Genomic DNA, 14,626 nt, shown 5'->3' on the forward strand with positions numbered 1-14,626 from the left:
CTGCATTGCAAGGAGATCAACTATGCTCCAAAACTGCCTTAAAGAACCATCTATATAGTATAATCTAACATGTCTATGATCATATTGGTATTACCTAATAAGATGGTGTCTTAGCTATAAGCATAGTCATAGAACTTTCTCAATAATGGAATGAAAATACTGATTGCTTCTTAAAGAAAATACAACTTGTACTCTTACCTAGTTGATTTTGTCGCTATCATTCATTCTTGTTACGCTATTATGAATACCATGAAAACGTCCCTTCCTGTGTTGACTCCCTTGATGCCAAGTTTTCTTCTTTTGAAACCCATGACCTCCTCCATAAGCAATTCCACAATTATTTATGGTGATTTTCTTCTCTTGCTGGTATTAGGCCAATTTGAATTTAGCAAAAATGTAAAGGTTTTAGGTATCGAATGCATGTTCGTAATAGAATGAATGATAGTTTGCTTCATCACCCTTTTAAAGACACTATAATCTTTTTTTTTCCCATCAAAGTTAGTCTCTGCCATGCAAAATTTAGGGGGCAACCATGCATTGGATGTTTCCCAAAACTTCCTCCTCGGTGCATATTGTAGAACCTTCTTTAACTAAAGTAGTGTCGGTCCACCAAAAATCATGCACATCACTAAGGGAATGTCCTCATGTGGCTGCTTAGTTTATTTTGGCTAGCAACCACTGTTCAATATTTTAAGGAGCAATTTGTGGAGCTGGTGGCCCCATGAACAAATTTTAATTTTTTTTCTGCTTATAATTAAGCAGTCAACTTAAATTCTTTTGCCACACAAATAACAAATTGTTTAAATAGTATTAATATGATTATATGTGATATATTTTAGAAAGAAAATTTGTTAAAAATGGAGGCAAACAAATTTGTGTTGTCATGTGGCATTTTGTTTAATAAGCAGTGGCTGCTTATTTCCAACCCCCTTCTTTTTTCCACAATTTATTTTCATTTTTAAAGCCATGGCTGCTCCACAAAAATAGGAAAACATTCCAAATTATCCTTTTCCCATGATTAAAGATTTGTGTGGGGACACTCTAATTGCTTATTTTTAAGAAAAAAATGGAGTTAAGAAGTGACATGAGGACATGGATAATACCTCAACTTGTTTTTAGCATTGCCACTTTCCCTTACATGGAGATGGAGGAAGAGTTTTTAATTTTAATTTATAAAATTCTAAATCTAATCTTCTTTATTAAGTTCCTTATTATTTAATAGTTATCTTTCCTTGTAAAAAAATAAGAGAGCTTTTCTTTTAATAAAGCTTCTTCCTCTCTTTGCATCATTTTTATTTTCTTTTATTAATAAAATATTAGTAAAGTAAATTAAACTTAAATTTGAAATTACTACTTTAAATACAAACAATGTATTATTTTATTATTATTATTTTTTAAGTTTTGAAAATATTATTTTTATGTATAAAAAAAAGTTTTTTAATAAAATATTTAATATATAATAATGAATCTCTTTATAATAATAATAATATTTTTTTTAAATTCAAAGAAAAATAATTAATTAAATAAGTATAATTTATTTTATAATTTACGAAATAAGGTCATGACATTTTTTCTAATAGTTATTTTTTGTTATCTATTGTCATGATGGCAACTTTGATAGGCATATTACTTTCTTCTTGTATCTTTCTCAATCTTCTTGCTTGATAGATTATCCTTTCCATTGTAACTTGTCTTTAAGAGAGTCACTAATAAAATTGGGTGGCTTTTAATTTCTCCATAACTTCTCACTCCTCTAATAATTACAGTTTTTTAGTCTATCATTCCTTGCTTTGTGTCTCTTTATTGTGATTTGTGGTGTTTTATATTCATTTAAGTTGCCTTGTCTATTGGACCTTGTAGAAATTGTGCCTTGATTTTATTTCCTTTTTGAAGTTACCTATGATATTTTCTTTCATATTCATGTCATGAGCATTCTATCGTTGTGATATATTTGGAGTATTTCACCATTTTAATTTTCTATGTCTATGACTATTTTTGTTGGTTCTTGCATGAGTTGCATAGCTTGTTTCATGGGTTTAAGCTCATGTTTCCTCTACCCTTAATGGTTCTTGGAACATTGCTACATGCTTCTTTAAATCTTTGTTATTCATTTCTAGAGATTGATTTGCTATTATGGTACCTTGAAACTTGCAGCGGTTTTCTTGCTCCCTAACTTCCATACTTGCCAACCTTCCCTTGATATTCAATAACTCTTGTATCCTACCTTTGATGTTCAATAGCTCACAAGCATGTAAATTTGGTGACCACGTTAGAACTCTTGTGAGGCTATAAACATTTGCTTTTCTCTCTTGGCTTACATTCTCTTTTTTCTTTAGACTTTGTAACACAATATTTTTTTTTTTTTTATCAGCAAGTGCTATCGAGATGGGGATAGCGCCCTATATTAATCCAAGAGAGACATACATAGAAAGATTTTCTCAAAACCACCACATACTTCAAAACAGATACAAAAGCTTGTTACAAAAGCCTAAGGATGGTGGCCACCCGCATGCCTATGGTCGCCACCTTGTCGACGTTCCCTTCTGACAGCCATCCATCTTCCTGCAACATCATCCTTCTGAAAGGTCCCATGTTTGCGTTTTTAACTCCCACTCTGAAGACCTCCCAAGCCTCCGCCATGAATTCCTCCTTCCTCATTCTGATTGCTTCAGTAGCAAGCTGTATTTTGTCCTCGGGGTCCGAACACTCCTTATCAGAAAGAAAAACTAGGGGATTGAAATATGGCCCAAGAATACTAGCCCATTCCTCCTCCACTTCCAACACTGCACCCCCAACGGCTTCTATATCTTCTTCCCTGACGAAGCCCACCAATTTTTCCACACAAGCTTCCCTTGACAGTAAAACATCCACCAACAGGCACAGGATAATCTTGTATAAAAAACCATCGCACCAGTGCTGCTCCTCGCTGAATGCATCATCGAGGATTCCCTGAATATCAATCTGGCCTTCAAAGTCTATATCAAATAGCCTTTCACACTGTACTTCCAACGTCTCCTTGTGGCAAAGGCAGCGCAAACCAAACCTATGAACCATCTTGCTTATGCAGAATGCTTCATTCCGGACTAACTTCTCTTACTTATAATGATTGGCTGAAACTAGAACCCTCTCGGCCTTTCTATATTCACGGGCTATCAAATGTTGGATGTAATGCCGAGGGTCTGCCATTCCACGTGAGCCGTTAGATAAGAGCATACATTCTCTTATCCTTAGAGCAATGCTACCTTCCAATTAACCAATGCCTGACTTTGGGATGTGGGCAATGTCCTCTAGTAATCTTTGATGAAGATCTCTGTTAACTGCAATTGCAAGCGACAAGATGGCTGGCAGAGAATTATCGATCCCATGATTAGCAAGGAGGTCCGCAACTTGGTTGCCTTCATGGAATGTATGTTGAACGTGATAGTCCTCAAATTTTTGAAGATAACCATAAATTCTTGGGATCCAAGTATCCAACCGCTAGTTCATAAAGAGCTTGCTGGTGATGCCATTGAGAACCACTTTTGAGTCCCCTTCTATCACCACCTTTGATACTCCATTAACAAATACCCATTCAAGTCCCTCCTCTAGAGCCGCGATCTCTGCTATATTGTTAGAGACAAAGCCCACTTGGCCACAAACCGCCCCTATAAGGTTACCCTTCTCGTCTCTAATAATCGCTCCATAGCCCGATAAACCTAGATTTCCTTTGCTAGCACCATCAAAGTTCATCTTTTTCCATCCGCTAGGGGGAGGCTTCCATTTTACCTTTTTTCGAGCTATTGACTTGACACCTTGGGTGTGATTGCTGCTCTATTTAAACTTCCACACCTGCTCCATTTCCATATCCCACTTTGAGTAATATTTATATTTGCTACCGAATATCTTGCCATTAATTGTTTCTTCTATGGCCCCTTGAATTTTATTGATTAGAATATTGACCTCCAGCTCTTCTTCCCTAAAAATCCTTTTGTTTCTCTCCTTCCACACATGCCACACTACCAAAGAAGGACTCGAGATCCACAAACTTCCCTATTTTGAAGATCTGCCCCCTGTCGACCAAGCAAGAATGAATTCTTTGAAGGATCCGTTATAAACCATATAGTTCTGAAGTTGCATCTGCAGCCAATCCCAACACTTCCTAGAAAAAGGACAATTGTACAACAAATGATTTGTTTATTCTTCCTCATTAACTTCAATCTGTCACTAGTAAGGATTTTTCCGTGCAGAGCAATCCAAAGAAATACCCCCGCCTTAGGTAACACCCATTTGTCCCAACATAAAGTAGTCGGCCAATCACCATCTTTTTGCCTCCTTTGTAGCTCATAGCCCAAGTTAACCTTATAACTCCTTGATTTAGATGCATTCTAAATGAGAGTATCTTTGTCGGTTGTCAGATGAATGTTCCTACTTAGGAGTATGTTATTCACCTTTGCACTATTTGTATTATGAGCATTTTTGAACAACTTCCATCTTATTGGGGAGTTTGGACGATTCTCTTCTTGAACATAGTCTGCCACCCTCTCCCCCATAGAGGCTTCCATCTCATTTATCCAATCTTGGTCCTCGGTCTCATCAACTAGTGCTTTGTCGCCGTTCCACGAATCCCTCCATAATTTAGCCTTGCGACCGTCACCTATTCTCCATGACAGGTGATCAGTGATGATCCTCCTACTTTCCCATATGAATTTCCAAATTAGAGACCCTCCCATTGAGTTCGCCATGGTGAAAATTCTTTTTGGCTGATCCGAATCCAGATATTTATGCGACATTACCTTGCACCAACCTTTATTAGGGCTATTGTACATCTTCCAAGCCAACTTTGCTCCCAGAGCCAAATTCTGCAAGTTCATCTTTCTCAGACCCGCCCCACCTTTCGATTTGTGCATGCAAACTGTTTCCCAGTTGATCAACGAAATCTTTTTTCTTCCTTCGATCCCTCCCAAATGAACCTTTTTAATAGGCCATCCATTGTCGCCAATGCCTTGAATGGAGCCCTGTAGCATGACATGTAGTAAATTGGGATGGCAGATAGCATTGATTTGATCATCAGAATCCGCCCCGCCTGTGATAGCCACTTGTTCTTCCAGAGGACAGTTTTGCCTTTGCATTTATTGCCTACTTCTTCCCAAAGCCTATTGTCCACTTTGCCCGCGAACAGTGGGACCCCAAGGTATTGAATCGGGAAGACACCTTGGCCGAATTGCAGCACTCTTGTTATTTTCTCTTGCATTTTCTTGCTAGAGTTGAGAAAATAAATTTGAGACTTCTGCTTGTTCATACTCTGCCCCAATTCCTTTTCATATTCTTCAAGAACGCTGCCAATGACTCGAGCTTCTCTTTCTGAAGCAATGCCGAAAAGAATGGTATCGTCTGCGAATTGGGAGTGGGACACCGGTTTCAAACTATCGTGAATTGAAAATCCTTTCCAAAGGCCTTGCTCAACCTTAAATTTGATTTGCCTGCCTAGCACTTCAGCCATAAGAACAAACAGGAATGGCGACAAAGAATCTCCTTGTCGTAGCCCGTTAGTAGCTTTGAAAAATGCGCATGCGGAGCCATTTACAATAATTGAAAAAGAAACAGTTGAAATACATTGAACTATACATCTCAACCATTTTTCATCAAAGCCAAATTTCTTGAGGACCTCTATTAAGAACCACCACTTTACCCGATCGTAAGCCTTGGAGACATCAAGTTTAACAATCATACCTTGGAATTTGGAAGAATGCATTGAGTGGATGGTTTCAGCTGCCATGATGATGCTATCCATGATTTCATGCCCCGGAGTGAAGCCATGCTGCTCTGGCGAAATTATGTTCTTCAAAATTGGTTTAAGTCTATTGACCATCGCCTTGGAGATGATTTTATAAAGGGAGTTACATAGAGAGATTGGCCTAAAATCCACGTTTGATGAGCAATCTTGCTTCTTTGGAATAAGAGCAATGTTCATGTGATTGATCTCTTTAACGAACTTCCCTTGTTTTCTAAAGTCTTCCATGATTCTGAGTATATCATTCCCCATGAATCCCCAACATTTATGATAAAATTCCATTGTGAACCCATCTGGGCCCGGGGCTTCGTTGGGGTGTTGATCAAAGACCACCTTTCTAACTTCATCAAGCAAGAATGGCCAAACTAGTGTTCGGTTATCATTCTATGAAATCACTTTAGGGATAATGTCTGCTGGCAAATGAGACCGCGGATTTCGATCCACTGCATCCCCAAGCAAATTTTTGAAAAAATTTATCGTTGCCTCCTTAATGGCTTTTGGAGAAGAGTGCAACTTACGTTCTAGGTCGATTATCCTGTCAATTCTATTCTTGGACCTGAAAGCTTTAACAGATGCGTGAAAGAATTTCGTGTTTGCATCTCCCTCTTTAATTCAAAGCTCCCTGGATTTATCACACCAGAATACTTCCTCTCTCAGAAGAATTTCTGCCAATTCTTGTTTAAGGGAGACTTCTTTGAGGTACATATCATTTGTCGTCCTAGAGGAGATGGTGGTCACATTAATTTGGTTTAATTCCTCCTCAATTTTGTTTCTTTCTGCAAAGATATTCTTAAATGATTCTCTATTCCATTTTTTTATCCTCTTTTATAAACTTTAATCTTTTTACGAAACAAAAGCTCGGAGAACCCCTAAAAATGTTACTTTCTACCCACCAATGCTGAAGATGCGTGATAAACTCTGGGTCTCTCCACCACATACTAAGGAATTTAAAGCTACTACTTCCTTTGATTGAGACCTCGCTCAATTTGAGTTCAACTGGGAAATGATCTGAGAGGGAAATAGGAAGAATAAGTGCTTCAACCTAAAAAGACGACTCCAACCAAGATTCACCAATCAGATGTCTATCCAGCCTTTCTGAAATATGTGCAAATTTAGCTCTTCTGTTTGTCCAGGTGAAGGTTCCATTCCTTGGAACTACATCTGTCAGATGATTTTGCATTACAAAATCTCTAAAATCTTCCATAATCTTATTTGACATTCTTAATCCTCCTTTTTCTCATCCAAGTCGAGCAAGACATTGAAATCGCCCACCACTACTACCTTATCGATTCGAATATCCAACGTTTTTTTTGTGAGAACCTGCCATACCTCAAACTTATCTGATGTTTTTGTCGGACCATAGACATTAATTAAGGGGAAGTTCAATTCCTCTTTAAAACTGAAAACAGAGCATATCATCCAATGTTCTGCTTTCTCCAAAAGAGATACCTTGACCTGAGCGGGGTTCCATATAACTCCCAACCCACCACTGGCCCCTGAAGCTTCTTGGAAGATGCCTTCCCAAACCTTGCAATACCTAATGAAACAGTTCGCCTTCTCACTGTTCAATTTCATTTCCTGAAAAGCAACTATATCACTACTACTTCTAGCCAATGCTCTTTTTACCAAGTGTCTTCTATCAGGGGCCGATAGGCCCCTGACATTCCACGTGGTGATTTTCATCTTTTGCCAGGGGATGTTCCTTCTCCCCTGGCTTTTCTCATGAATTCAAAGACTATAACAATTCCTTTCTCCTTGGTACTTTCTTCTCTTTTTTCTCGGTTACTTCTCCTTCCTCTCGATCCTTTGGCCTTTCCCAAAAGGATGTTTGCCGATTGGCTAATGCATCTTGGGTCCACATTTTCTAACTCATCCTCTTGGAATAAATCTTCGTCCAATTCCTTATCTAGTTCAAATTCCGTATCAGATAGGCTTTTACGAATGTTTAAGGTTTTCGGTGGAGATGAATTAACCCCTCCATCCTTGGATCCTAACACCGCTTCTTTATAGGATCCCTCGGTGGCAATTGGAGATGGCATTTTTTTCGAAGCCATGACTTCTTCTTTGAACTTCGCCGAAGAGTTTCCATCCTTTACTTTACTTCTACTGGAAGTTTCTGCATCTCCCTCAACTGTCGAACCCGTAACCCTTTTTTTCGGTTTTCTTCTCCAATGTTGCTCTAGTTTTCTGAGGGGATTCCAGGCCTTCCTTACAAACATCTTGCAGTTCTTAGCAGCGTGCGACTTGTTGCCGCATCTGGAGCAAGTTTTCCACTCTTTTTCAATTTCTAACCGTTCTCTCCATATACTCCATTTGCAGTCTGTAAACAGATATACTCAGGAATTTTTTTAACCGCAACGACCTTGATTTTGACCAACTTACATAGATCTTCCTCATCGTCAAAATCAATTTCTAATACCGTTCCCAACATCCTACCAATCTTTTCCAGGTAAGACTCTCCCCAGTATTCTATTGGTAGATTATACAAATTAATCCATATCGGGCTTGAATACACTAACAGTGGGATTGGGTTAAAATTAGGTTCCCATGGTTGCAAATACACCGCATGCTTATTAGCAAACCAATTCTCTTGATTGAGAATTCGATCTCTATCTGTCTGATTTTCAAAGAGCACCACAAAAAATCCCCTCGAGATAAATTTGATAACAACATGATCTCCCCAACTTATTGCCACCCAGATTTTAATGTTTTTCCTTGACCAATTGAGGCCAATGATTCTTGCGATCACTGCATGGTTATTCCATAGATGGCTATCTTCATCGATTTCTTCCCTAAGGTCCACCACCATCTCATCATCCTCCAGATCTCTCCCCCCCTTCGGATTGCCTGTGTTGCGGCCTGCTCCGCCATTGACCTCCAACCGTTTTTGCAGAACCTTCATTCCCGTCTTACTATCAAATTGTAACACAATCTTATCATTTTGATATTTTTGAATAAATTTCTCCTTAGAATCATTTTTCTTATTGATTGCTCCTTTTTCACTGATGAAAATCTCAATTGACAAAACCCATTTTCCATTTTATTTATAAAAAACACTTCACTTATCCATGACAAAACCCATTTTCCATTTTATTTGTAAAAAATACTTTACTTATCCATGACCATTTTTTCATCTATTTATAAAACCCATATATTTTATAATGTTTTATTTCTAAAATTATATTTAAGAAAAATAAAAATTCTCGAGAACCCAACCCTTTGCATAACAAGATGTAGATACATACAAACTAAAGTAAATCAATATCCATAATAAAAAACTGTTCCACGGGAAAGCCGTCGCATATAGCCTGCCCCACCTGGAGCTCGGAAAACCTCAGCCGCCCTACACTGAAGAATATATGACCGATTCTCTTGCGGAGACTTACAGACAACGACACTTATGAACATAATAAAGTGGCAGAGTCACGACATGCATAAAACCATTAAGTTATTCTCTTTCTCTATATAGGTATATGGAATAGATTACATTATTTGACCAGAGAAGGAAAGCCAGATCCCAAGAAAAAAGATTGCCTTGCATTTTAAGCTTCAAAAACAGGGCCCATTTAAAAAGAAAGAAGAAAAATGGGCTTGTACTTTTAGGTTTGGCAGTTTGCATTTTAAGCTTCAAAAACAGGGCCCATTTAAAAAGAAAGAAGAAAAAATGGCTTGTACTTTTAGGTTTGGCAGCTTAAGCTCCCACGCATTCAGGGTAGTAAGATTTCCCTCCGTGTAGTTCCAGAGCATAGAGATATAACATCATTCATCTCAGTATGTCACAGTACATATTGGCCCTAATATTCTCTGAAGTGTCAGCATTTTGAAGCATGTTGGGTTGTTCTTGAGGAGACTCTCGTGTGCACATCAACCCCACTTTCATTATTTTCATTACTGAGTCGAATATCACATTCTCCTTTCCTTGGTCTCCTCTCCGCAGACTTCTGTCAACTATTTCTCTTACCCTATGCGGGAGATTTTCGGCTGCCCATTTTTGCAAGGTTAATCCATCCTTGAAAATGGCATTCGTAGGCCTCATTCTTGTAAATATCTCTAATGATAATACTCCATAGCTGAATACATCTCCCTTGGTGGACACCCTTACACCCAATCCATACTCTGCAAAATGATTCGGTTCATTAGCCCATTACCAGCATTCATTGATAGGTTTACAAACAAAGTAAAATGAAGCAAATATACGTACCTGGGGCAATGTAGCCTACTGATCCTTTGAGTAAATGTGAGGTGGAAGTCATGGAATCCATAGAGTTGGCCAAGACTATTCTTGCAATGCCCAAGTCCGTTAGATGCGCTGTCATGTCGTCTCCCAACAGTACATTGCTGGGTTTTAAATCACAATGCAGAACCTGTACGAAACATTGGTGATGAAGGTATGCTAAGGCTTGGGCCATGTCAATAGCTATGCTCAGTCTTTCTGACAAACTCAGTTCAAACTCATCTCCATCGGGGTATAGCCAGCCTTCCAAACTGCCCTTTTGCATATAGGGGAAAATCAAAGCTTTGAAATCAAGGTTCGAGCAGCAAGTAATGATTCCAATCAGATTCCTGTGCCTAACCCTACCCAAAGCCTTGCACTCCCTTTCAAAACTCTAATGAGCATCTTCATTTTGCAAATTGAGAACTTTAACGGCAATTAGTGTGCCATCACTCAGCTCCCCTTTATACACTGATCCATAACTACCAACCCCTAAAAGGTTGGCATCACTAAGTCCATTAGTTGCAGCCATAATGTCCTCTTGTGAAATTCTAGGCAGGCCCAAATTCAAAGGAAAAGCTTCTGTAGTCTGCAAGCTTGTAGTAATTTTCTTCTTCCTATACTTCCAAATTAAGAAAGCTAAGAAGCAACAAATCATCACAAAAGTTGTGACAGCAACAGGAGCTATTATCCTCCAAATTTGCAAATGAGAATTATGAGTGTGGCATGCTGGCATATTATGTATCCATGATCCGCACAGGCCCACATTTCCTACAAATGATGCATTAGTAAGCTTTCTGAAAATCCCACCTTTGGGCACTTCTCCTGTTAACTTATTCATGGACAAATTCAAGTGGTGAAGCATCTTGAGTGTTGCTAGGGACTCTGGTATGGTTCCTGACAAATTGTTCCAGGACAAATCCAAGTCCCTCAAGCTCTGAAGTTGCCGAAGAGAATCTGGTATTCGACCATGCACTGAATTGTGTGATAGATTAAGGTATTGTACTGATGTGCAGCTTCCAATTGTGCTAGGTATTGAACCCACTAATAAATTTGAAGAAACATCTATGGCCTGCACCATTGTCATCTTGTCAATCACTGGTGGCAGGGAGCCTTGTAATAAATTGTTCGACAAGTTGAAATACAACTGCAGATTAGGAAGAGCAGCTAGCTCTGGTGGGATCTCTCCACTCAGATTGTTGTAAGACAAATCAATCACTTCCAACAGTCGGCAGTCCCCTAGACTAGGAGGAATTTCTCCTGAAAGCTTGTTTTGATGAAGGTATAACACTCTTAGCTGTTGCAGGTGGCGCAAAGAAGGGGGAATTGAGCCAGAGAGCTGATTTTGGTATAAGGTATTGTACTGATGTGCAGCTTCCAATTGTGCTAGGTATTGAACCCACTAATAAATTTGAAGAAACATCTATGGCCTGCACCATTGTCATCTTGTCAATCACTGGTGGCAGGGAGCCTTGTAATAAATTGTTCGACAAGTTGAAATACAACTGCAGATTAGGAAGAGCAGCTAGCTCTGGTGGGATCTCTCCACTCAGATTGTTGTAAGACAAATCAATCACTTCCAACAGTCGGCAGTCCCCTAGACTAGGAGGAATTTCTCCTGAAAGCTTGTTTTGATGAAGGTATAACACTCTTAGCTGTTGCAGGTGGCGCAAAGAAGGGGGAATTGAGCCAGAGAGCTGATTTTGGTATAAGGTATTGTACTGATGTGCAGCTTCCAATTGTGCTAGGTATTGAACCCACTAATAAATTTGAAGAAACATCTATGGCCTGCACCATTGTCATCTTGTCAATCACTGGTGGCAGGGAGCCTTGTAATAAATTGTTCGACAAGTTGAAATACAACTGCAGATTAGGAAGAGCAGCTAGCTCTGGTGGGATCTCTCCACTCAGATTGTTGTAAGACAAATCAATCACTTCCAACAGTCGGCAGTCCCCTAGACTAGGAGGAATTTCTCCTGAAAGCTTGTTTTGATGAAGGTATAACACTCTTAGCTGTTGCAGGTGGCGCAAAGAAGGGGGAATTGAGCCAGAGAGCTGATTTTGGTATAAAGACATGAGACCTAATCTTGGTATGTTAACCAATTTCTGTTGGGATATTTCCCTGTAGACTGTTTTTTCTTAGGAACAACCGTTCCAATTTTGCAAGCCTCCTCAATGATGAAGGAATAGATGCATTGAAGAAATTCCCCTCTAAATTGAGGAATATCAAATTACTCAGGTTGGCAATTTGTGGTGGGATTACAGCTTGGAAGAAAGGAGATCAATCGATGGTGGCAGAGTGCCAGTAAGCTCATTTTCACCCAAGTGTATCAGTTCAAGAAGAGAGCAATTAGACAATGCAGAGAGACTGAGTAAAGTATTGCTGCTGCCACTCACAAGCCTGTTTGTTCCTAGAAAGAGGCGCTCAAGGTTACCTAATTGACTAAACTCCATTGGAACCGTGCCATTTAGTTGATTGACTTTCAGGTCAATAATTTTGAGTTGGGTACAGTTAGAAAGAGAAATTGGGATTCTACCAGTCAGCCTGTTACCCCATAGAAGCAGATTCTGCAATTGAGACAGTTTGGCACCAAACTCCCAGGGAATATGGCCAGACAAGCTATTGTTGTGAAGCTCCAAGTCTTGCAGAGGAGTGCAATTAGAGAGGGAGGGAGGAATTTGTCCTGTAAGATGGTTATGACGAAGGCGTAGCGTGTTGAGTTGGGAAAGCATGCCCAATTCGGGAGGAATGGAACCTCTGAGCCTGTTATTACTCAGAGACAATACGCTCAACGAGAAACAGTTTCCCAAGGAAGACGGAATGAGGCCTGTCAGCTTGTTATCTGAAAGCCAGAGCATTTGTAAGCCTGTGAGAAGCCCTATCTCCCAAGGAATGCCTCCACTCAAACGATTGCGAAAAACAGAGAATGTTTCCAGAAAGCGACAATTGCTAGACGTGGAGGGTACAGAGCCTTCTAATCTGTTCTTGGAGAGGCGAAGGTTCCTTAAGCGAGCAAGATTTCCCAATTCAGGGGTAATTGGCCTGCTCAGGGTGTTGTTATTGAGGTCAAGCACGCGAAGAAAGGAAATATTAGCCAGAAAAGGCGAGATGGAGCCTTGCAGCGACATACCTGTAAGATTGAGTTCCACGACTCGCTGTCTGCGTGTGGAACATTTCACTCCGGTCCAATTGCAGACTGGATGTGTGGAATTCCAATTGCTTAATGAATTATATAGATCCACAGTGATACCTGCTCTGAATGCCAACAGAGCTTGTTCGTCCGAAACATTGTTGAGCTGAATGGGGCGTGACAGAACAATTACTGATGAACAAGAGAGCAGTAAGAACAGTAAAGTCGCCATTTTTCCTCAGGCTCCGCCTCAACGGAATCCTTCACGTCTCTGCTCATTCATTTTAATCCACCATACATATGTGACAAAGTGACAAGAAACTAACCAGTTTGACCATTGATAGCAATACTTGACCATCGAGAGATAAACGTGGCGTCGTGCCAAGATTAATTTTCTGTTGTTAGGCTGCATACCTATAAGGAATAAAATAATTCTGTTTGAGGCTGCTGGCCCTGCGTATATGGAATAGAGACCTGTGCGTATATTTTGACAGTCGTCTAATTTAAACATAAAATAAGTTTTAGTGATGATGTTCAAATTTGGATTCTATTTGTTTAAGGATATTCTTTTACTTTGTATTTAGTATGTCTATTATGTATAAAGTATTCTTTATATATTTGACTTTTTTGGTTTGTTTTTATTGAATATATTTGGCTCCCAATTGACTTTAATATTTTAGAATGTTTATTCAAATATGAACTAGCAATTGCACCTTGGTGTGCAATGGGTACGCCGAGGAGGTGTGGAAAGTAAAATAGAAGAATATGATCTATTTTTGTATGCATTTCTGTTGTACATGAGGTCAATAGGTAAGCCATTTAGTAAATGATGTTGTTTGTGCAACAAAAGTCTCAATGGAGAATTCATATCTTCAAATCAACTATGCATCCACTTACATGGATCCAAACATGATTGAAACTAAACCTTTGAATCGGGGAGATAATTAGGCTCCATTACCAATATGGTCCTATTATATTTGTAATGGAGAGAGAGGGAGAGGAGGAAAGAGAGGGATAAATAGAGGGGGTAAGAGTGAGAGAGTTAGAGAAGGGTAAGGAGATAGAGCTAGGGGATAGAGATAGAAAGGAAGATAAAGGTGGATCTAGAGAAGGAGAGGGAGGGATAAAGAGAAAGAGAATGAAAGAGGGATGGATAGAGTTGGTAGAGATAAATATGTAGAGAGAGAGAGAGAGAGAGAGAGAGAGAGAGAGAGAGAGAGATAGCTCAATATATAAAGAAAGAGAGGGAGATAATTAAGCATCATAGAGAGAGAGAGAGAGAGAGAGAGAGAGAGAGAGAGAGAGAGAATCATATTGGGTAAAGAGATTCTACACAATGATCAGTCATCAAAGATTCAATTGAGATTTTTGTGTGTATTATGGTCGACGATATAATATTGGTGAAAAGATAGCCATAAAAAAAAGTTTGGAGATATTGAGACCGTTGGATCAACTGTCCACCTATCATATTAGTCATACGTAGGAAGGTGTACTAGTTCTATGGTTTTTTCT

General features: G+C 39.2%; 2 protein-coding genes across 2 annotated transcripts; both read right to left on the reverse strand.

Annotated features, from left to right (window-relative positions):
- Positions 1-9,273: 9,273 nt before the first annotated feature.
- LOC131055530 (putative leucine-rich repeat receptor-like serine/threonine-protein kinase At2g24130) lies at positions 9,274-10,380 on the reverse strand. Its single transcript, XM_057989997.2, has 2 exons — positions 9,972-10,380; positions 9,274-9,886 (listed from the first exon to the last, which is right to left on the reverse strand). Exons 1-2 carry the CDS (start codon positions 10,267-10,269, stop codon positions 9,534-9,536), a joined length of 651 nt encoding a protein of 216 aa, XP_057845980.2. The 5' UTR covers positions 10,270-10,380; the 3' UTR covers positions 9,274-9,533.
- A 586-nt stretch (positions 10,381-10,966) lies between these two features.
- Positions 10,967-13,352, reverse strand: LOC131855743 (LRR receptor-like serine/threonine-protein kinase EFR). Its single transcript, XM_059212597.1, has one exon. The coding sequence runs from the start codon at positions 13,344-13,346 to the stop codon at positions 12,243-12,245; it is 1,104 nt and encodes a 367-aa protein (XP_059068580.1). The 5' UTR covers positions 13,347-13,352; the 3' UTR covers positions 10,967-12,242.
- Between the last annotated feature and the right edge of the window lie 1,274 nt (positions 13,353-14,626).

Source organism: Cryptomeria japonica, chromosome 10 (assembly GCF_030272615.1).
Source record: "Cryptomeria japonica chromosome 10, Sugi_1.0, whole genome shotgun sequence".
In the NCBI taxonomy this organism is placed as follows: Eukaryota; Viridiplantae; Streptophyta; class Pinopsida; order Cupressales; family Cupressaceae; genus Cryptomeria; species Cryptomeria japonica.